Below are 22,632 nucleotides of genomic sequence, written 5' to 3'. Positions count from 1 at the left end.
ACATTTACATAATGATCTCAATACTGTAATTCTTGTGTGATAGTGAATTGAAATTCTATATGACTTACATTAATGATATACAAGAATAATGGAATACCAAATTGACTTCATCATCTTCCAGGACTGAGAATACCATAAATTTCAATGTTTAAAAAAGCGTGCGATCAAGTTCAGTCCTGGAGCAATGACAGTGACAACTCTAGAGTTAGATGAGGCATGCATTGACTTTGTCCCGCTTAAGTAAATATTAACTCATATGTGGGAATCTAAATGAGGGGGTAGATTCTACTAAAGACCTCCAATTAAATAAAAAAAGGAACCTTTCACAGTGGTATCCTACCAGAATAATACCTTTTTCCCTAGGACTTTGATTAAAACATTATAATCCCCCATGATAATTCTAAACTAATCAGCTGAAATAAAAAATAGATGAGGATTGCATGAATACTTTATATGAACGGTAAGAAAGTCTCTAGTTCTGCGATATTGTGTTAAAATTTGCAGGACTACACAGCAGGTAATACAGGGCTGTGTTCCCATTTCTGCCCTTCTGCAGATGCTACAATAAGGCAGCACAGACACAAGCTGAAAGGCGATCCCAAGCAGCCATGCAAAACCAGTGTTAAGGTGATAAAAATGAAGGATGGTCTGGCAGGCATGCTCACAGAAAAAAAGGACTTCCAGTAATTCAGAACATAATTCTTTTCCATTTTCATGAGCAAATAGACTAAGAAACTGAATTATAGGGTGATATTCATGTATGTAACACAGGTGATAGGTTTTTCTAGAAAAAAATGCCATTTTTTAACAACTATCACTCAATGCAACCAATATCCAATGTCTTGCTTATTTATCTGCTTGGTCCTTAATACCTGGGAGTGTGCATATGACTTTTATTCTCAGAAGAAAATATAAAAATACGGTATTTCTCCCTACAAAAACAAAATCTCTATGGACTTTTTCATGTCTCAGCTATGCTTTCTTGGCCTGGCATCTAGTCATAAGCATATCATGTGAAGCATGTATCTTGATGAGCAGATTGTGTTAATATATGCAGTTGTTTGTGCTCAGTACCTATGAATGATTAAATGTGTGAAAGAAAACAATTACCCGGATAACACCTTATTTCTCCAAGGATTAGTAGAAACCCTACCGTTCATTTGCTGAGTGTCATCAGAAGTTTTGTAGTCCTCTTTGTTTATTGTGATAAAAGGAGATGACTCTAGGTTAACAAAAAGGTTTATATGATATTTTCAAATTTTTTTTCCTTCATAAAGCATATTCTGTAACCTTTAAAAAACTATTAAAAAGTTGTCTTGGTGCATGTGTGATTGAGTTGTGTATTCCAAAGTCCCATTTTTGTGGCACATTATGAACTAAATGGAAGAGAGACTGTGAGAAGCAATAAAGGGTATTATCTGTGCCACAGGTTAAGTCTTATCTTGCATGAGCATGCCTGTGCCACCTTACAATCTTGTGTGAGCAACTCACCCCAGTCTGGCTTCACAGGGCTACTTCATCCTGTGCTTGAGCATCTCTCAAAAGAGATATTGAGATGAGAAAGACACTGTCCCCTCCCAGCACATAGTAAAACTGCAGTGACCAGGTCTGCGTTTCCTACTGAAGTAAACAGGGATATTGCAACTACTGATGGATGCTTTTTCCCCTGACGAGCTCCAGAGGTAGCCCAATGCTGTGCTGAAATTTTTGTCCAGGCAGCTAGTTGGAGTCCCATGAAGCCTTCGAACATTATGACTGTATTTAGACATCAAAACCTTCAGACTGGAGACTATCCTTGTACCTGTGATAAAGGCCTCTCCTGTGCTGACAAGGCTACTGTGCAGTCCTGTGTTGTGAATAGTGAATGATCACCCCATTTTCTCTATTTTCAGGAGATTTGTCCTCACCAAGATGAGAGTCATTCCAAAAGGAGCTTTCGCAGGACTTGGTGACCTAGAGAAAATGTATGTATTATGTCAATATTTACTAGGAAACAACTATTTTACTCCAGACAGCAGTTTCTTGTTGCAGTTCCTTTTACAGCCTGTGAGCAAGACCCTATCTCTGAGCTTCAGCCCGTTTAATCTTTCTGTTTAAAATAAAAAGAAACATTTTTTTTAACCCCATGTTCCAAAACCATTGTTGTCATAATTACATTTTTATATCAGTAAGCAGGTAGTCCTCGGTCAAAGAGCTGGATCAGCATGAAGTGTCATTACATTCAGTAAAGACAGTGCCATAGCAGAATATCATGTGAAACTGATTATTTCAAGAATTTTAGAATGAAACAGTGGAAAGATTAGGGATGAAAGCTCTCTTGTTCATAACAGGTCAGCCAATTCTCTTTTTACTAATTAATAAATAAGATTGTTTTGTGCGTGTTCACAGTCAGAATGTGTGAGAGAAGTTTCTTATGGGTGACAGATCCGAAAATCTTAGCACATAAAGTGTGTAAGCACCTAAATTCTGAGAATTTTAGTGATAAGCCTGAAGATAAAGTTATGATCACCTTTAATGAAGAGATATATCATACACTGCTTAGTATACTATTGGGGATGTATTGCAGCCCTCCATCACTAGAAGGAAAAATCCCTAGTAATATATTTCCTACTGTTCTTTAGCAACAGAAAATCTATGGGTTAACTGGTGCTAACAGAAGTGATAACTGTCACAGTCCAACCTAAACTATTCTGGGGCATTTACAATTTTTCTGAATTATTGAATTTTGAATATATGAGCAAGTCACAACATTTTGTTTAGAAACAAAACCGGCACTTGCACCCTGACAAGAGAGGGTCACAAACAGACTGTTCACCCAAGAGGAATCTGAGTGGGAGTGGGAAATGTACTTTAAAGTCAGTGCCTTTTTCAGTGCTGTGTGTGTAACAGCGAAACTAAAAAGGAATAGATTGCCAACATTTCTCTGCATCATTTCTACCCTTTTCCCTCATATTCTTCCATAAGTAAGGGATTTAGCAAGAAGGTGAACACACCAGAAGGTATGGCGAGGAAAAGGGAGGAATTTTGAACCTAGAGAAGGAAGGAAGGAAGGAAGGAAGGAAGGAAGGAAGGAAGGAAGGAAGGAAGGAAGGAAGGAAGGAAGGAAGGAAGGAAGGAAGGAAGGAAGGAAGGAAGGAAGGAAGGAAGGAAGGAAGGAAGGAGAACAAGCAGTGAACATGCAAGAAGGATTGAAGAGCTGCTGGTCAGTAGAAAATGGTAAAGCTCACATGGCATCGGGCTTTTTCTGAAGTGTGAGATCCATTTCAGGGCATCACTGTAGGTTCAGTGGCACATGGCACTTCTATTGGCACATGGCACCCACTAAAAAACCTTCAGTTGCTGCGTCTCACTCTCAGATCCAGACCCTCACAAGCCCATCAAGCACAGCTGTAAATGGCCCTGTGAGCAGCAGTAAGGGACTCTGGAGCACAGGTAGTTTTTTCATCAATCCTCCCAGTCAAAGAGAAGGGGTTTGAAAGGGCCAATTGAACCTGGCAAATCAACAATTGGTTATGGCACTGGTGCAACAGCCAGGGGTTCAGCTACTTAGACCATGAAATTCACTTTGAGAAACATGGCCTACTTGGGGCTGATGGGATCCATCTGTTAGAGAAGGAGAAAAACATCTTTGGTCATAGGCTTGCCAAGCTGGTGAGGAGGTCTTTAAACTAAAGTTGCTGGTGGAGGGAAACCTCAATCCATCCCACTCCTACCAGTTTGATGTCAGCACCAGCAATAGATATCCAGAGCCTGGAGAGGGGTCACAGAGCACGAGAGCACCTGAAGAGTGAGGAGTTCCAGACAGTAACTCAGCTTCATCAGGGGTCACACTTAAATGACTCTATGCAAATACACATAACATGGGGAATAAACAAGAGGAGCTGGACACATGTGCACACCTGCAGGGCTGTGATCTTACTGGCATCACAGAGATATGGTGGGATGGATCCTGTGGCTAGAGTGTTGGAATGGAAGAATACAGACTCTTTGGAAAGGACAGGCAGGGGAGATGAGGAGGCAGGGGTCATCCTCTATGTCAACAACCAGCTGGAGTGAATGGAGCTCTGCCTGGGGGTGGATGTGGAGCCAGATGAGTTTATGGGTCAGGATTAAAGGGAAGGCAGGGACAAGTGATGTTATAGTGGGGGTCTGCTACAGGCCACCTCACCAGGAAGACTGAGTAGATGAGGTCCTCTACAGACAGATAGGATCAGCCTCACATTCACAAGCCCTGGTCCTCATGGTGGACTTCAACCACCCCAGTATCTCTTGTGGAAGGACAACACAGCAGTGCATAAGCAGTCCAGGAGGTTCCTGGAATGCATTGATGATAACTTTCTTCTCCGAGTGCTAAAGGAGACAACAAGGAGAGGTGCTGTGCTGGACATTGTTCTCATCAACATCTCCCTCTGGTAGGGAGTGTGAAGGTCAAGAACAGTAGTGGCTGCAGTGACCATTAAATGGTGGAATTCAAGATCCTTAAGGTAGTGAATAGGGCACACAGCAAACTCACTACCCTGGACTTCATGAGAGCAGATTTTGGCCTCTTCAGAAATACATTTGGCAGGGTAATATGGGATAAAGCCCCGGAGGGAAGAGGGGCCCAAGAAAGCTGGTTAATATTCAAGGATCACCTCCTCCGAGCTCAGGAGTGATGCATCCCGATGAAGAGGAAGTAAGATAAGAACATCAGGAGGCCTGCATGGATGAACAAGGAGCTCCTGGACAAGATCAAACATAAAAAGAAAGCTTGCAGAGGGTGGAAGCAAGGACAGGCGGCCTGGAAGTTGTACAGAAAAACTGTACAGGTAGCCAGGGATCAGGTTAGGAAGGCCAAAGCCCTGCTAGAATTAAATCTGGCCAGAGACATCAGTGGCAACAAAAAAACCTTTTACAGGTACATTGGAAGGAAGACTAGGGAAGATGTGGGCCCTTTCCAGAAGGAAAAGATGATCTTTAAGGTCCCCTTCCAATCCAAACCATTCTATGATTCCTGAGAAAATAAAAATATAGTTTTATTTTGTGGCCAAGAATTATCAATTAGGAATAAGATCAGCTCTGCACTAACAATTTTGTTGACAGTTGTTTCTCCATAGTCCTGCAAGGTTCCTTTTAGCCTTGTCCTTATGGAAAATCATCGAACTCTCTGGACTGTGAAGTGGCTTGCAAAGTGCATTGTAAACTGCTTCCGTTATCTTTAATTTCTCAGAAACCATATGTCAGATATTTATGAAGACAGCAATCACATTGAATAGGATGTCTGTAAGTGGTGATTTATTGTTAACCAAAAAAATTATATATGGAAATGAGCTGAATTTGAAAATATATCTATGTAATGGTAGTACATGGAGGAGAAATGGGGACAGATAGTTTATAGCAAAACATCCTTGAAAATAAAAGTGTGATAAATATGCAAATGACACCAATCAGCATCAACAAAGATGCGGTATTTGCAGATGATATGACAAACAGATAAAATTTGAAATAGCTCACAAATCCTAAACCTAACCCATAAAACATTCATCAGAAATATTCATGATAATGTAGGGACAAAAAAGTGTGTAATCAAATGATAAATTTGCATATAAAAACATAACCTTTGTATGAAAGCCTTTTTACTCTTGCAAGATCATATACAGAAAGGCAGATTAAAGCAAACTATAGTCTATTTAAGGAAAACAGCTATTAATAATGTGATACCTCCATATGGTAAAATGTGGATAGCCTGATGTATACAAATGAGATACTTCAATGTAGTATACATATGTGTGCACCTAGGACTAAACAGACTATAAATTAAGAGAGTAACAATATTTCCTGAGTGTATTACTGAAGAAAACGGGCCAACATATCTGTACACATGATTTTTATCATTACCAGATTATTTCTAACTCTGTTTCTGAGAACAGGGTAGGTTTTAAATCCTGGAAATTGCAAGGAATTGTGGTCTTCGGAATCATACTTTGGGGATGAGCCAGTTGAATACAAGTTAAATCAGAGATAAATCCTCCATGAGAATCTTAACTCTGTTGTATTTATGTTCAAAGTGAATGCTTTTGAATACAATGACCAAAAAAATCTGGTTTTCAAAGAAAAATCATTTAATAACGTTTTTCAGTGTTCCTGCTTTCTATACGCATTTTAGATTCTTCTTAAACACCTGAACAGATGAGACTTTTGAACAGATGTATGTTGCCACAAAATGTCAAATACTTCCAGATACTTCAAGTCATCCTCCAGTCAAAGCACCCAGGAAAGATCTTGTTTGTTTTCCATTTGGGCTGTCCAAGGACTTTCCAGAATGGACAATAATGACCATGACTAATGACCATGACTCATAACTGAAAAAAGTAGTGAGACCTGGAAATTTTGTCATGGAACACCTGATACACCCTCCTTTGTGAAGCTTCAGTTTTAGTTACAAAGTCAAAATCTTTTGGCTTTCATCTGATTTTTTTTTTTTTTAATTTGGTAAAATATAAACAGGACTTTTATTTGGTAACATTGTCACTGGAATACTTTTGCCATTTTTAAGGGTTTTGAAAGAATCAGAGTCCATTAGAACTATCTCTAACTTGTCATTTGCTTCTCACCCATCTAAATTCCTTCAGTTACTGAAAAAAACATGAAATGTCCATTCTGCAGACTGTCATATAGAGAAATAACTTTTCCCAAGTATGTTCTAAGAGAAAGATCTTCTTTTCTTCTTAGATCAGATGTTTAAACTTATGAAATAAACTGACAGGTTCTAATTCTCTGAGATTTCTCTTACTAAAAGTGCAACTTATAGAAAAGCAGAAAGCTACAAATCTGAGGAACAGCCTAAGCAGCTTATAGCTAGCAGCTCTCCAACTTCTGCACAGCTCTGGCTTCATGATAATTTAGCAAATAGATGCTCAGGGAAAGAGATTAGTTATTCTTGGTACATGTTTAGTCTGCTCCTAAGTCTTAGCCAACAGAAACGTGGCAGCTTGTCTGGACTCATGCTTAACCAACCTGTTTACACTCCCAGAACTAATTAACCCTCTAGTTACTAAATTAAAAAACACCACCGTGCAGGCACATACCTGGCAAAATCAATTCAACATGCTCTGTAGCTACTATGTCTTCTTCACTGAAAGTGCTTAATTTGGAGGAGAGAATGTCTGAAGCAATACTGAAGTCTCCTTTTTTCTCTTGCTAAGTTTCTTCCTGTTACTATAAGGTAGCAAAGTAGATTTGTGCGCGTTGATCTAACAAGGCCTGATTCAGGCATCATATTTATAGGAAGTTTTGTTTAACTGCCTTACCCCATGCAAGGCCAATAGGCTTCACACATTTGTATCCTGAGGCACAATCCCTTTGAAAATTCATCATCACTTATTTATTCTTTTGAAGAGTTTAGGCTAAAACATAATGCTTTGTTTCATCATTCTCTCTCAAATCTAACCTGTGTGCAGCCCAAGGAAATTCAGTCATGTGGCTAAGTACTTTTTGAACTAGGAGATTTCACAGAGAAAAAACATCTTTATTGGCCCTGCTTTGTAGCTGGGAGTAATGGGGGAAGGGGATTTCTTTAACAGATTTTGACAAAGGGACATTTTAAGGACATGAACTATGGTTAACAGAGCTCAAAGATCGAGATCCTTGATGAGCTCTGAAAACCCTGGAATGTGAGTTGATAGAATATGCCAGAGCTGTCACTCCTGGAAACTAATGTCTTCTGCTTATGGAAGACAGCAGGAATATATTCATCAGCTATCTACAGCTTTCTTATTAATTTGTTGAGAAAATAGCTTGAATCATATATTTATTTAATCACTTGGTGCATTCAAGATTTTGTGGTGGGTTTTTGCTGGGACTGTTTATCCAGTGATGGTTCATATGAACAAACGTTTCTGGTCTGTGACCTATATACATGGGCACCAGCTTATTTCACGTACAACAACTAACCTGATGTATGATGCTAAAATCTCCTGTTTGCCCCTGTAGGTTAAAAGGCAGGTCACACCTTCCTTTGACTTAATTACATCAGACCAATTTACCTTTAATATTTTATTTAAACTGTAGTGAGATACTTGAGGGCAGTAGAGACCGCTCAATACAGTGTTTTGAGGCATATGCTGAAGTATGTTACTGCATCAAGGCATATCTCTCTTCCTGTGAGTGGGGAAGGAGCAAAGTTCTTGGCTTGATTGTAAAAGTCTCATCAGGAGAGCATGGCATAGTGGGAAGTCTTCGCTTTACTTGGCAAAGTTTTAAAAACTTGGCAAATTGGTCGATTTACCATCCAGACCTTCAGCAGTAACCACCAAAGCTTCCAGGACTAGCAAATGACTAAGGAATGTCCATCATCCCATTTGTTCCTGAAACAAGTTTTGTTCAGCCCCAGGATGTGATTCTCTTGCACCTAGCAGCATACAGCCCAAGAAGATGGGAAAGAAAGAGGCAAGGCAGCAATTGCATGATCACGTAAGGATGAGCAGTGTGTGTCTTCTGCTACCAAGAAAGCTGGTCAGTGTTCTGCAGCTTCTCCAGTTTTTCTTGCACATTGTATTGTGTTCTGCCTCATTTGGTATGCAAAAGGCTGTGATTAAATAAGATCATTAAAGTTATTTTGAAAAAATGGTTAGGATTCAGCATAACCAAGACATTTGGAAATTGGTTCTAGGCAGGAGTTCCTTTCTATCTTTTGTTGCATCATTTGGATAGATGTGCTATTTATGTTTTTGCAAGAAGCAACATATGGATTTGCAGCATCTGCTGTGATATATAAGTAAAATACTATATGTTTACAAAAATATTTATTTACATCCCTATGGTGAAAAGGGGACACGATGCATTTTATGTACCAAAATATGTACTGAACCAGGTAACGATCATACTTTCGTAATAAATACTCCAGGGTATATTCTCATGATGCAACTCCATGGATATTAAATTCTAACTTACATTATAGGAAGTTATATGTAACATTCTGCATCTTAAGGGCAGGGCATGAAAATAAGTATGCTACTTAATGCATTTAAATGAGTCTAAATATGCATTTTCTCTCAGGGAACACAAGCTCAAAAATGTTAAGGTGAGTAACCAGCACAAGCAAAGAAATTCAAAGTTCAGGCTGACATCCCAAAGACTAAATATTTTAATGGGACCACTGTTAGGATACAGGGCTTTCCTCTCCATCGGCCTACTCTAATCCAGCGTGAGTCAGCAAGCACTAAAGGCTTCCCAGCCACCCCAGGCTGGTCATCAGGCAGTGAGCAATCACAGGAGGTTTCCTGGTTCTTACGGGGAAATTGCAAGTCCCAGATGCCCCCATCCCAGCTGACTGTCCATGTTTGATGTTGATCAGTATTTTTGAACCAGCTTTTTTCTGCACTGGAGGGGTTGCTTGCACTTCAGGCTTCTGGTTCAGAAGCAAAAATCTGCTATACACGCCGTACACGTTCTGTAGCCCAACATCATCTAGGCTGTCAGTCTTCATTTGCCCATTGCTACACTCTGCCCTTTGAAATGGGTTCCTACAAATGGGATTTGAAAGGAGAATAGCTATGTAAGCTTCTCCCAGGGGTCCCATAACACATCATTGATGGAGAAGTCAGGCAAAGCAGTGTCTTGTGTCTCTTAGTACGGCCATGAGCGGCTTGGGTACTCTTCTCAGAGGAGTCCCATTACTTCAGATGACCCTTCCTCAGCCTTTGCTTGGGTAGCAAACTGAAATGTTTGGTATGAAATACATAGGAAGCCTGGTATGCTCTTAATTCCATTTATCTCCTGAAAGTAGAAGCTGTGCCTAGTGTTCTAAACATAATAAGTAATGAATGAAGACTAGGTAGTTTTATTATAAATTATAAATATTTTGCTGCTTCATCACCTGGCATTTTGTTTTTCCTTGCCAAAGCCTATCTGTGAAAAAGATCTTATACTTCCAATTATTGCTGTCATCCCTTGCACAATTACAAAAAAGTGAAGTAGAAATCTATTATCCATGTCAGTAACTCACTGCTAATGTCAAAGAGTGGAGATCTTAATTACATTCTTGCTATATTTCAGGAAATGCATATCCTGATCTCAATTTTTATTAATGCTTGGGTGGAACAAAATTACAAACGAAGTAAAAATCCTTAAAAGAAGAAGCTAGAAAATGTAAAACCAATTCATAGTGTTCATATCAACATTTCCTAACTTTTCTGTTTAAAAAGTCCCCGAATCATAAAATCATTATAATTATGGAATGGTTTGGGTTGGAAGGGACTCTAAAGATCATCTAGTTCCAACCCCCCTGCCACAGGCAGGGAGACCTTCCACTAGACCCGGTTGCTCAAAGCCCCGTCCAACCTGGCCTTGAACACTGACAGGGAGGGGGCAGCCACAGCTTCTCTGGGCAACCAGTGCCAGTGCCTCACTGCCATCACAGGAAAGAATTTCTTCCTTATATCTCATCTAAATCTACCCTCTTTCAGTTTAAAACGGGTACCCCTCATCCTATCACTTTATTGCCTGATACAGAGTCCCTCCCCATCTTTCCTGTAGCCCCCTTTAAGTACTGGAAGGCCACTCTAAGGTCTCCCCGGAACCTTCTCTTCTCCAGGCTGAACAACACCAACTCTCTCAGCCTGTCCTCGGAAGGGAGGTGCTCCAGCCCCTTGATCATCTTCGTGGCCTCCTCTGGACTCACTCCAACAGGTCCATTTCCTTCTTACGCTGGGAGCCCCAGAGCTGGATGCAGTACAGGAGGTGGGGTCTCATGAGATTGGAGTAGAGTGGGAGACTCCCCTCCCTCAACCTGCTGGCCACACTTCTCTTGCTGCAGGATACAGTCGACTTTCTGGGCTGTAAACGCACCTTGCTGCCTCATAGTCAGTTTTCCATCCAAACTTGCCGAGGGTGCACTCAATCCCACTGTCCATGTCATCAACAAAGATGTTAAACAACACCAGTCCCAACGCCAGCCTCTGAAGAACACTCATCATCACTGCTCTCTGCTTGGATATCAAGCTGTTGACAGCAACTCTTTGAGTGTGATCATCCAATTCCTTATGCACTGAGATGTCCCTCCATCAAATCCACATCCCCCATTTAGGAACAAGGATGTTGTGCAGGACAGATGCTTTGTCAGTGTCAGATGCTTTGCACAAGTCCAGGTAAATGACGTCAGTTGCTCTTCCCTTACCCACCAACACTGTAACCCTATCATAGGTGGCCACCAAATTTGTCAGGCATGATTTGTCCTTAGTGAAGCCCTGTTGGCTGTCATAAATCACCTCCTTATTTTCCATGTACCCTAGCATAGTTTTCAGAAGCATCCACTCCATGATCTTGCTGGGTGCAGAGGTGAGACTGACCAGCCTATAGTTCCCAGGGTCTTTTTTTTTTTCCTTTTTTAAAAGTAGAGGTTATGTTTCTTCTTTTTGAGTCAGCAGGTACTTCACCAGACTGCTATGACTTCTTAAATATGATGGATTAAGAAAATAATGATAATTGCCTATTTTAATGGAAACAGAGAACAGGAAAGGAAGTATTTCATAATTCTTTCTTTGTGGTTTGGTATCTTGATCCTTGCTTTCTTTAATAAAATAGATTTAGAAAGGAAAAAAGGATAATACATTTTGTCATTACTTCCTTTTGTTAGCAGAATCTTTACTTGTTAACTGCATTAGTATGAATCCAGCATTAGAGATTGAAGTATTTAATGTAGGAACCGTCTTGGACATCATTTCCTGTCCCTGCTTTACAGCGGTCTAGATGCAGAAACGTGTAAAGCAAAAAAGAAAAGGGAAATCCACTTCCCTGACTGTATGCTGAATGTTTTAATGCCTCTTCCCAGTGACATACTGTTCAGATTATCTGAACTCATAGAAGACAAAATGTGGGCAAATGTATGTGTGTGTTCCCACTCTTCTTTAGGACAAAACTTCAATGCAGTGTTCTTCTGCCTTCCTCTACACAAACAGATCAGTTAAGTACAGGCTTAGATAGCTCTTTTACATAACTAATTGTGGGCTCTGAAGTAACCTCATTCATTCAAAATAAGATTTGAGGGTGAAATGTACAGTTCTTAAAAAAAAGTCTCAGCCCAGTAGTCAAAAAAACCTCTCCAAATGAAAATGTTAGAGATTACTAAGAGTTTTTCTCAGTTATTAAGATTGGTTCTCAATAGGTTTTCCCTGCTCTTACACTTTTCTGCGCCTCCCCTACCACCGCTAGATCAAAATACTGGGCCAGATGGACTGCAGTTTTGGCATGCTGTGATTGTTCACGCAGAGATATTTGCCTTCTCTGAATCAGTTTTGCAAGGCAGCCTCATTCTAGGTCCTGCATCAAAGGCATGAAGCTGATTATTTGCAACTGATAAACATAGCAAGGAGCCTCAGAATTGAGAGCTATCCTGTAGTGCAGAATTAGTACTAAAAATCTTTCTTCTTTTCTCCTGATGGATATGCTTTATGCATACTGAAGAAGCTGGTATGTCCGCTTACTGGCCAAATTTCTGAGATTCATCTCAGGCGGTTTTGGGTGGAATTTTTATTTCAAAAGGAGCCTGAACCAGTGTTGTAAAATGTGAGATGGATGCTGGTGGAGTCAAAATTTTTTCACAAAAACCTGTCACTTCTTCAGTTTCCATCTCTTCCTTCCAGGACCTTTACTCTATTTTGAAGGAATGGAAGCTTCAAGATCCATTTTATTATGAGATTTTTCTCCTTGACAGTAGAATCAGTGAACATCTAAGTGACTCTGTAAATATAGAAATACATATTTGCTAAGAAACGTAAAGTAATTCTTAAACTGGCTGAGTGATATATTTATTAAACTCATATATGTGTATCAGAAAATGAAATGAGAACTCAGAATTGTTCGTTCTAATTACATTTTACATTTTCAAGTGTAATTCATAGTTCATACATGGCAAAAGGTGGTTCTTCTCATGTGATGTTTCAGAATATTGCTCTGATTTAGGTAAATACCTTTTCTTGATAAAATAAGTCTATTCAGCTCTAATATCACAGAATCATCTAGGTTGGAAAAGACCTTGAAGATCATCCAGTCCAACCATTAACCTAACATTGACAGTTCCCAACTACACCAGATCCCTCAGCGCTATGTCAACCCAACTCTTAAACCCCTCCAGGGATGGGGACTCCACCACCTCCCTGGGCAGCCCATTCCAACACCTAATAACCCCTTCTAGAAAGAAATGTTTCCTAATATCCAGTCTGAACTTTCCTTGGCATAACTTGAGACCATCACCTCTTGTTCTATTGCTTGTTACTTGGTTAAAGAGACTCATCCCCAGCTCTCTGCAACCTCCTTTCAGGGAGCTGTAGAGGGCGATGAGGTCTCCCCTCAGCCTCCTCTTCTCCAGACTAAACACCCCCACTTCCCTCACCTGCTCCCCATACGACCTGTGCTCCAGACCCTGCACCAGCTTTGTTGCCCTTCTCTGGACACGCTCGAGTCATTCAATGTCCTTTTTGGAGTGAGGGGCCCAAAACTGAACACAGGAATCGAGGTGCGGCCTCACCAGTGACGAGTACAGGGGTAAGATCCCTTCCCTGTCCCTGCTGGCCACGCTATTTTGCTGACACAAGCCAGGATGCCATTGGCCTTCTTGGCCCCCTGGGCACACTGCTGGCTCCTGTCCAGCCGGCTGTCAATCAACCCCCCCAGGTCCCTCTCTGACTGGCAGCTCTCCAGCCACTCCTCCCCAAGCCTGTAGCGCTGCTGGGGGTTGTTGTGGCCCAAGGGCAGCCCCCGGCATTTGGCCTCATTGAAACTCCTCCAGTTGGCCTCAGCCCATGGCTCCAGCCTGTCCAGGTCTCTCTGCAGAGCCTCCCTACCCTCGAGCAGATCAGCACTCCCACCCAACTGGGTGTCATCTGCAAACTGACTGATGGTGCACTCGATCCCCTCGTCTAGATCACCGATAAACATGTTAAACAGGAGTGGCCCCAAAACCCAGCCCTGGGAGACACCACTCGTGACCAGCCGCCAGCTGGATTTAACTCTGTTCACCACAACTCTTTGGGACCGGCCTAATATATATTTTTTTTTTTTAAATATATATTTATATATAAAATATCCTTAGTTTATAATAAAGACAATTCTTTTTTTGTGTATTAATTGCATATTAACTCCAAAATTTCTGGGTAGAATTAAAAATAAAATGTATTTACTTGAAAAAGAAGAGAACTGTAAATACAAAATTAAAACTAAATTAATACAAATATGCAGTATTAAATGCAAAAAAAATATTTTAAAGAATGTAAGAAGTTTATTATAAAAGGACTTCTTTCTAGAAAAAAAAAATAAGGATCTACATTCTTGTGTGAAATAGAATAATAAAGCACATTTGAGAGAAAACACATGTCTTCAGAATTACAGTGGTTGCACCTCACTTGGTTGGTCAGCTTAAACACAGAACATCTCTATCTCTTCCACCTGACAGACAGGCTGCTGAGGGTCCATGGCTCATGATACACCATTGTGCTGTGCTGGTGGGAGTCTGTGGGACCCTGGGTGACAGCATATCCCAAGAGGCATCGTAGGGCCATCTCTTTCCAGATATACCCTTTAAAAAGTGCTGCTATGAAAACCATGTATGAATCAGAAAGGAAGTTCTTCTTTCATGTGAAAACAGGGGTTTCTATGATTTTTTTTTATTAATCTTGTGTGTGTATGTAACTGTACCAGTGAGTTACTGCAAAAGGTGTGACCTACTTGGAATTGTGCCTGATTTGCTCTAAATGGGATTTTCTTCAATATTTATTGTTGCTGCTACTAAATATTGTTTGCTAGAAAGAGGAAGGCTGGCCCCAGATCGGAAATGGTAATTCAATTTCAGAAGGATTTCAGAAACACCTTCCCATATTAATTTTATCTAGCTTTTCTGTTTAGTTTAGAAATAATGTTAGTGAAATTGGCATGTTGCAATGAAGGATTGTTTCCCATTGGTATACAAATGCTGATACAAACCTCAGCGTTTATGGAAAACAAATGTTGAGATGAAGTCAAGACATTTATTTTCTAAGCAGGAGATGTTGATTCTCTGACAACATTATATTGCATGGCCTTTATTTCTATTATGCCAAATGATTGATGTGGATTTAATCATTAGTTTGATGGCTGCTTTGCTCAGTGGAGAGGCAGCTGAGCATTTTATCGTTATTAGTGAGCTGCATTTTGATTTTTCTATCAAAGACACTGCTGGCCCCAATTCATCCCAGGTGTAAAACCAGAGATTCATTGTGCCCATTGTTTTGTGACCAAGCCAAGAACAATTTGCTCGCAAAATATTGTGAATATTTGTTTTGATTTCTCAAGCAGGAACCTGTTTTTGATTAAGACTTCCATATATATGCTTGATTCTTTAAAAATAAGAGTGGTGTACCTTTTATGAGTAACTTACCGCATGGTAGCATATATATATATGTACATACATACTTGCATACATGCATATGTGTATATATATAGAGAGAGAGAGAGAGTAGTCTGGAAAAGATTTAAATTGCTTAGGATTTAGAATGGTAGACAGATAGTAAGAAAATATTTTGAATCCTTGGAGAACCAACACCACAGATGGAAATTACAAATGATTATGAGAAAAATGTAGAATGTTGAAAAACTATTGGTGTCTGTGCATTTTTCCAGTGCAGTCAGCAGAGTATTAGGAGCTGGGGACAGGGCCAGGCTGGTGGCTTTCCCTGTTCAGAACCTTGTCCCTGAGAGCTGCTGATGTTAATTGCTGAAGGAGGACATTCAACAGAATGTTTCTGGAACAGTTATGGAATAACTTGTCCAGATAAAGAAGATATTTTGTCCACTTCATAGGGTGCTTTCTCCTCCTCTGAGGAGAAATGCACCTAATAAATAATGGGCTCCTCGGCGCAAACATCTGGAATGGTCTCTCTGTGTTGTCTTCGTGCTGGGAAGTTTCTCCACTAAAACAAGAATTAATGTGAAATTTCACATGGGGACTGAATTAAACTAGTCTTTGTTATTTTGCAAAAATCATTTACTACTGTCTGTCTTGTCTGCTCAAGAGCATGAAGATTTACGTCTTTATCTGGAAACATTTATCCTTTTTAGTGTAATTATGAAGTGAAGGTGCTCATTAGACATCTCTAATCATTTTGTCAATTTTATCTTTTATTTTTAACGAGATTTTATGATGATATTTTTTCAGCTTTATTTTCCCACATTTTTAAGTCTTCTTGTGCTGGATTTTTAAGATTTTGACTTCTCCCATCTGTGTTCCGTGAAGGGGCAATCACAGTACAGTAAAAAGGGTTGCTTATTTATTACTTCTGTTCCCAATTAGATAATGCTCTTTAGGAAAACTGGCAGTGGCAGAGCTCCCTGGATGAAGAAGGGCTGGGTATTCCCCTTGCAGGCTAATGGGCATGTTCAAAGGGAAGCAGCTTTGAGGTACTGCAAGTGGCAGGAGGTTTACAGGCCAGAGATGATACGTGTCACTCAAAGGCTGCACTGGGAAGCAGGGAGCAGCCCCAGGGGTGACTAAAAGGGTTTTGCAGGAAGTCTGAACAAAGAACTTAATGCTACTTGGAATAAGCCACTGAGAAACAGCAAACCTTCTTCAAAGGCACTGCATGTCAGAGTAGAGGGGGATATAAACTCAGTTCTCTTCCAACATTCTTTAAGGTTTTTCTGCTTTAATTATCCCAGTTTATATTCTAATAAAAACTGCCTTTTTTGAGTTTAAAACCCTTTTGTTCTTCTTTGGGGCATTTTGTGCAGAGGAAGGTCAAGACATATTTCCTCAAAGCTCATGGCTTGAAGTGCCAACGTACAGCACTATCCAGACTGTCTTGTCATTACATTTTCACCATGTGCTATGTCTTGGCTCCTCTGTTCCCCGAGCCCGACCCTCTGTTTGGAGACCTGGTGCTGTGACTCAGGATGAGTTGATGCTGAAGGCACAGCTGCAGTGGAGAGGTTACCTCTGGAGGGGGAGAAGAGAACAAAGTGGCAGCATATTTTTACAGAGACAAGTAAATGGATCACAGTTCATCTGTGACAGCCATGTGCCTAGGCATAATTGACAACACATGCTGTGTATTTAAAAATAAGCTTGGTTGTGCCTGTGTTTCTTGGTAGCAGACTTAAACATGGTAACAAGTTAAGTGGCTTTTCACAAGCCTTCATCTGTCAGTTCCAGGGAGCCTGTTTTGTGTTCCCAGGACCCAGAGTACCTCTGAATAGCACATTATGTTTTCATCCTACTGTGCTGCCAGGCACTGTGCTTTCAGGGTAAGAGATAACATGTTAACGACTGAAACAGGCTGTAAAAATGAGGGAATTGTGTCAGCAATGGGCAATCGCTCAGGTCACTAGAGGGAGGGCTTCTTAATGGGATCTCCGCTAAACACTGCACAGCTTAAATCCCAGGGAGCATCTTCCTGTGAACTGGCCAGTCTTACCTTATTCCAGGTTTCAGGGATCTTTCCCATCACAGGGAGATTGATTTCAGATGTAGCTACATTGATAAAAATCCATGACATAATTATTCTTGATTTTGGTGGTGTGCAGTTAACATCAGTCCCAGCGATGTGACAGTAAGGTGTCTTTTTATCTGCAGATCTAAGGATGCTCCTAATTCTCATTATGTTGTGAATTTGGTGGCAGATTAAAAGCTTGTTGCAATCACGGTAAGTGGCAAAGCTCATTTGCCACAGCTCTGTTTGTTCATAGGAGAGCGAGTAGTAGCAGAACACCGACCATCCTTTGGGAAGATCGTCCAGCAGCCCGCTCCTCCTCTTCTTGCCATTACTGACTCTCAGTAGCCTTTTTAAAAATCTATAGAGCTTACTCTAGCACTGACCTTGTCTAATTGTATTGATTGTTAGTAACTGAAGGCTAATTAGGAAGAAAGTTGCTATGGTAATTCTTGAGTCATACATATAAAGAGAAAATACTGCTAAAACCACTAGTGCGTAGTGACTATTAGCATAGTTTAGCAAATTAAAAAATATAATTCATTCAGATTTATTCTGGTTTTCAAATTAATATACACTGTGCAATAAGGAAGTTCTTCTCTTGAGACCACAGTTTCCTCTTTCGTAGCCATTTTATTTCTTTTATTTGCTGTTGAATGAATTATGCATAATTTTAGGAGTAAATGACAAAGTAGACTTTGGATTGTTCTTGCCCCCCTACCCCACAGCCCACACAAAATTCATCACAACAAACTTCATGTGCTAGCAGAATGACTCAGGCAAAGGGTAATAGGACTTGGAAGCCCCCAGATTTCTAGGTCACTTGTTCATATCCAGTCCACATGTGTGTGATGAATGGTTTATTTTCGCATGGGTAGGTTGATGGCTTGCATATCATGAGATGGCGATCTCAGCCTGTGCCCTCAGGAGACGGTGATTCATTGCAAGCTAGGGCTGCTGCCTCTGGCCTGCAGCAGCAGTCTCTTTTGGCCAGACTTTGAAATGGTTCTGAAGCAGAGGGTGACCACACTTCATTGTGGGGGATGGTGGGAAGGTTGGGTTGCTTTGGCTGTGCTGTGCCTCATCTGTGGATAAATGGAAGATTTTGCCAGTCACATCTAATAGCGTCTTTTCATCTTATTTTTAAGTAAATGTGACCCAAAGGAAAATCAAAGGTCTTCTTCCCTGTTTAATGGGGGTCTTCCTTCTCCTCCTTTGGTACCTTACTAACTAGTCATGTCACACACAAATCCTAACTCTCCTAACAAGTCCCCATCTGCACATCTTTAAGGAGGAGGAGGATGTAAGAGCATGCATCCTGTTTCTGCCCTTCTCAACAGTTTGAATGAGGAGGCAAAATGTATCTAGGAGAGTCACGGGACTGGATGGAAGATAGAAGTGTACTGAGTTCAGGTTATATCCAAGTGAACATGAGTTTCTCTGCCCCTCTCAGTCTTTAGTGGATGAATATCCTTAAACTTACTTTAGCAGTACATAAAGAAAAAAGTGAGCAGAAATACAGCCACTGTGTAGCATGAATCTCTTTTAACAAGTCTCGCAAATAAATGGAGTATTCTCTCTATGGCTTCTTGGGACTTGTATGCTCTCATAGTGGCATTCATCTAACTGAAAATAAGATATAAAATTGATTACTAAGAAGTGTGTGTCACTTAAAAAAAAATAAAAACACGAAAAGATAGAAGTATGTTTGAATTTATTAGGATCAACTAAATCAGAGTAAAATTACTCTAACAATGAAACTGAAACATCTGGTTTGGGGCTTTGCATGGTTCTCAAGTTAAATAGGTGTCACTGTAGAGACAAGTCCAGAGCCTGCCATTTTGAAGTATCCACTTCATGTTATCAGTAATCTAGCCCCCAGGGGAAAAAAAACAAATTACAAACCCTTGTGTTTTGCTGCTGCCTAATCTGTTCTCACCGAAGACTCCCAGCTGGGCATGGGGCACAAGCGATTCATCTGGTGAATCTCTTAACTAGATCCATCTTCAAACTAATGCAAAGAATAAAATTAATTACCTTTGTGTAGAAGAATGAGGTGTGTGCTGGTATTGCTGGTTGTTATCTGTTTGTTGTACCTTTATGTATGTAAGAAAAATGCACTCTTATGCAGGGATCCAGCCCAATTACTTAGGGATTTGAATAACTTCAGGATAGCACATCTTTCACAGGGAACTCTGATCATGTTCCATAATATGTGTTATATGTGCTTCTTCATTTTAGTGTTAAAATAATCCAAAAATGCATGTTTTGTTTTTAGTCTGATGGAAGAAACAATATAGCAGTTGTCTTTTGTTTTTTAATTCAGTACTTAACATACACAAAACATTCCTTTAAATCTGAAAATTAAATTGCTCTCGCAGTACTGCCTTCAAGTTTGTGTACTTCTGTATTTTTTTGTGTATTGAACTGTGTGCTTCCTAGAGACAATACTTATTTAAAATTACAGGAAAATATGCACTCCTCTGAAATGTAGAATGTTAATGTAAATCAGATCCAATATATTAAAACCAATGGATTTCCATGCCTTCTTCTGTAGAGTCTGAAATCTCCTTCAGTGTCAACTAAAGCAGTAATACTAATCAGAAATGATGAATTTAATTTTATTTTTATTTTTTAAGTGTATTTCAACAACATGACTTTTCCAAATGGTAGTTTTTGTCGTTTAATATGTCTTCAAGAGATATTAATCCCCCCCCCCCATCAGTAGTATATTTTCAAAGTGTTTAACTGGAAACAAAAAATGTTTTGCCAGGCATGTGAGCTGTGAAAACACTGTAAGTTCCAGTTTGTTTACATCAATACAGGAAGCCAGACAGAAAAATATCATAACTATATGCAGTGCAGTACAGCAAAGGAATAGACACAGCAACTTCTAAGGAAAACATCTTTTTTTTATTCAAACCACATTCCTTGTTCAGCCTTCTTCTTTAAGCACTGTGGCTGGGGAGGAAGATTCCTCTTACTTTTCCCTTGATGAAGAAGGAAGTACTACTTCAGATAAGGTTTTTTGCATCATCTCTAGCTCCAACTTCTTTCTATGTCCCCAGTTAGATGTGACTCAGAACAGTGTGGAGGAGAAGGGCTCCCAGGGAGATCAAAGTGCTCTTATATAGGAGAAACAGGTCATTCCCAAGAGGCCAGAAATTGCCTCTGGGTTCTCAAGGATTTTGCCTCATTCCTACGGAGTCTCCTTTGGGGAATTCAGTAATGAAGGCTCCCCATCAGAGGGTTGAGTCCAGTTTGAGGACTTTCTTGCTAAAGCAGACAATAGCAGAAAATCTTTATTTGTCTGGTGTTTATACAAACCTGAGTTTTGCAGCATAGTTGTGGGAGAGACCCTTCATGGTGTACATGAGCAACATCCTTGTAAATGAGATTAGTTGCACCAAAAGGCTGCTGCTGGTTGACTTGAGTGAGTAAGCACCATTGTGTGGCCACAGGTCTGTTATTTTTATTGCTTTTATTGGAATATTGTGTGTATATACATATGAACATAGAAACATAATAATATATTGAATTTTGGCCCAAGTTTTACTACAGGTTTCCCCTATTAAGACTTTCTTATCTGTATGCAGTCTTACACTGTTTGCTGATGAAGAGGGTTATTTGTGTCAGGGAAGCTCAGATAGAAGCATGTGATTTTCCAAGGGTTCATAGTGGAGAGCTGTTATTTGTCAAATAAGACTCTAGATGTATTGAATGAGGTTCCTCTTTGCTGCCATCAGCCACTTGGCAAAAGGGTTAGGGACTGTATGTACTTCCCATGTTTGCATAGTATGTCATCTTTGTATCCTCTAATACAGAACCTGCAGATTTGGGCTTAATGGTAATTTTTTCTGCTTATGATAGCACAGTACCACAATCAGATAAATAACCGTTGTTGCACACTTGTTTTGTAAAGCTTTTGACTTAGTAGTTTCTTGCTGGTCCCTGTGTTTTCTCTGGCAGCCTGTTAAAAGGCAGAGGTTTGGATTTAACTTTGGAAGCATAAAATGCCATTTTCCCAGGTAGGTTATATCTGAGTGCCCAAATCATGCAAATATTTATGCACGAGGGTCTTGACTGAAACTGGAGTCAAAACTCAGGGATAAGAGATTGTAGGGTCAAGGCCTCAGTTAGACACAAACCACAGAAATACTAAGTAGTTTTTTTGGAAGGGAAGAATGAATGCAAATAAAAAAGAAGAAAGAACGAAATCTCTGTGCTAGAAAAGTTATTTCACAGGGAGACTGTAACATTGAATAAGAGAAACATAAATCCCTTCAGAAGGACATTTGAAAGATGTCATAGATGTTATTAGCAACTGTAAGATAATGTCATAATTGTGTTTAACATTGGACAATGCTAATATTTTTTTCATGATGGGTCAAGGCATGAAGATTTATTTTCTCTGTAGTGGGTATAACATACTGCATCATTTGCTCTGGTGAATACTCAGAGACTTCTCATAAACCTGGGAAGATTTTTAATGCCAGAACTGAGGAGTAAGAAACACTTTTTTATAGTTTCCCCTCTTAGCTAAAAAGTTTAATTGTGCATATCTGAGACACTTGCTATTCTAGATCTTTCCATTTCTGTAATGCATTGGAGTTCGTAATGAACTGTCCTCCAGAGGCTCCTAGTGTATGTGTGCTTCCTCAAAGCATTTCAAAACTGTCTGTTGAAGTGTCTGGGAACATCTGCTTCAAGATGGTCTGTTTGGAAAGGCTGTCACTAGACTTAGGATCCTGGTAGCCACATGTTCTTCCAATCAAAGACAGTCTGCCTATTGGTTTTATCCAGGAATTATTTTCCCCATTTCCTTGTTCAGCCGCTCTCCCGAGTGATTATCTCAAATGTAATCTCCTCATCTGCCCAGGTCATCTTAGTAAAACTATTCATCATTAGCTGGCTATCAAAGCCAAGAGAGAAGTAATAAAAGATAAGTGGCAATAAATGCTGCTAGTCCATTTCTGAGGAAGGAGTTACGATGTAGGCATGAAGCTTGTGTCAGCATCTCTGAACAAGGAGGTCCCTTCCTCAGCTGAACACCCATTTTTGTCTGCCAACGTGGTCTCAAGATCCTCTGGAGCCCATTGTGTCTGAGAAAAAATTGCCATTGCCAGGGTGGGTGTTTTTATTTTGGAGATATTTTTCTGCCTTCTCTACAAAGCTTTCACAGTCAAAGGTAAATTTT

At 40.0% G+C, this 22,632-nt stretch overlaps 1 protein-coding gene across 1 annotated transcript in view; it reads left to right on the top strand.

Moving 5' to 3' along the window:
• The window catches only part of FSHR (follicle stimulating hormone receptor), an 85,549-nt gene that overhangs the window by 29,969 nt on the left and 32,948 nt on the right, over nt 1–22,632 (top strand). The window contains exon 2 of the mRNA XM_074926560.1: nt 1,893–1,964. Within this exon, the coding sequence (XP_074782661.1) occupies nt 1,893–1,964 (72 nt within the window). The remainder of the gene's footprint in view (nt 1–1,892; nt 1,965–22,632) is intronic.

This window comes from Athene noctua, chromosome 1 (assembly GCF_965140245.1).
Source record: "Athene noctua chromosome 1, bAthNoc1.hap1.1, whole genome shotgun sequence".
NCBI lineage: Eukaryota > Metazoa > Chordata > Aves > Strigiformes > Strigidae > Athene > Athene noctua.
This window is presented reverse-complemented; position numbering and strand designations above follow the sequence as displayed.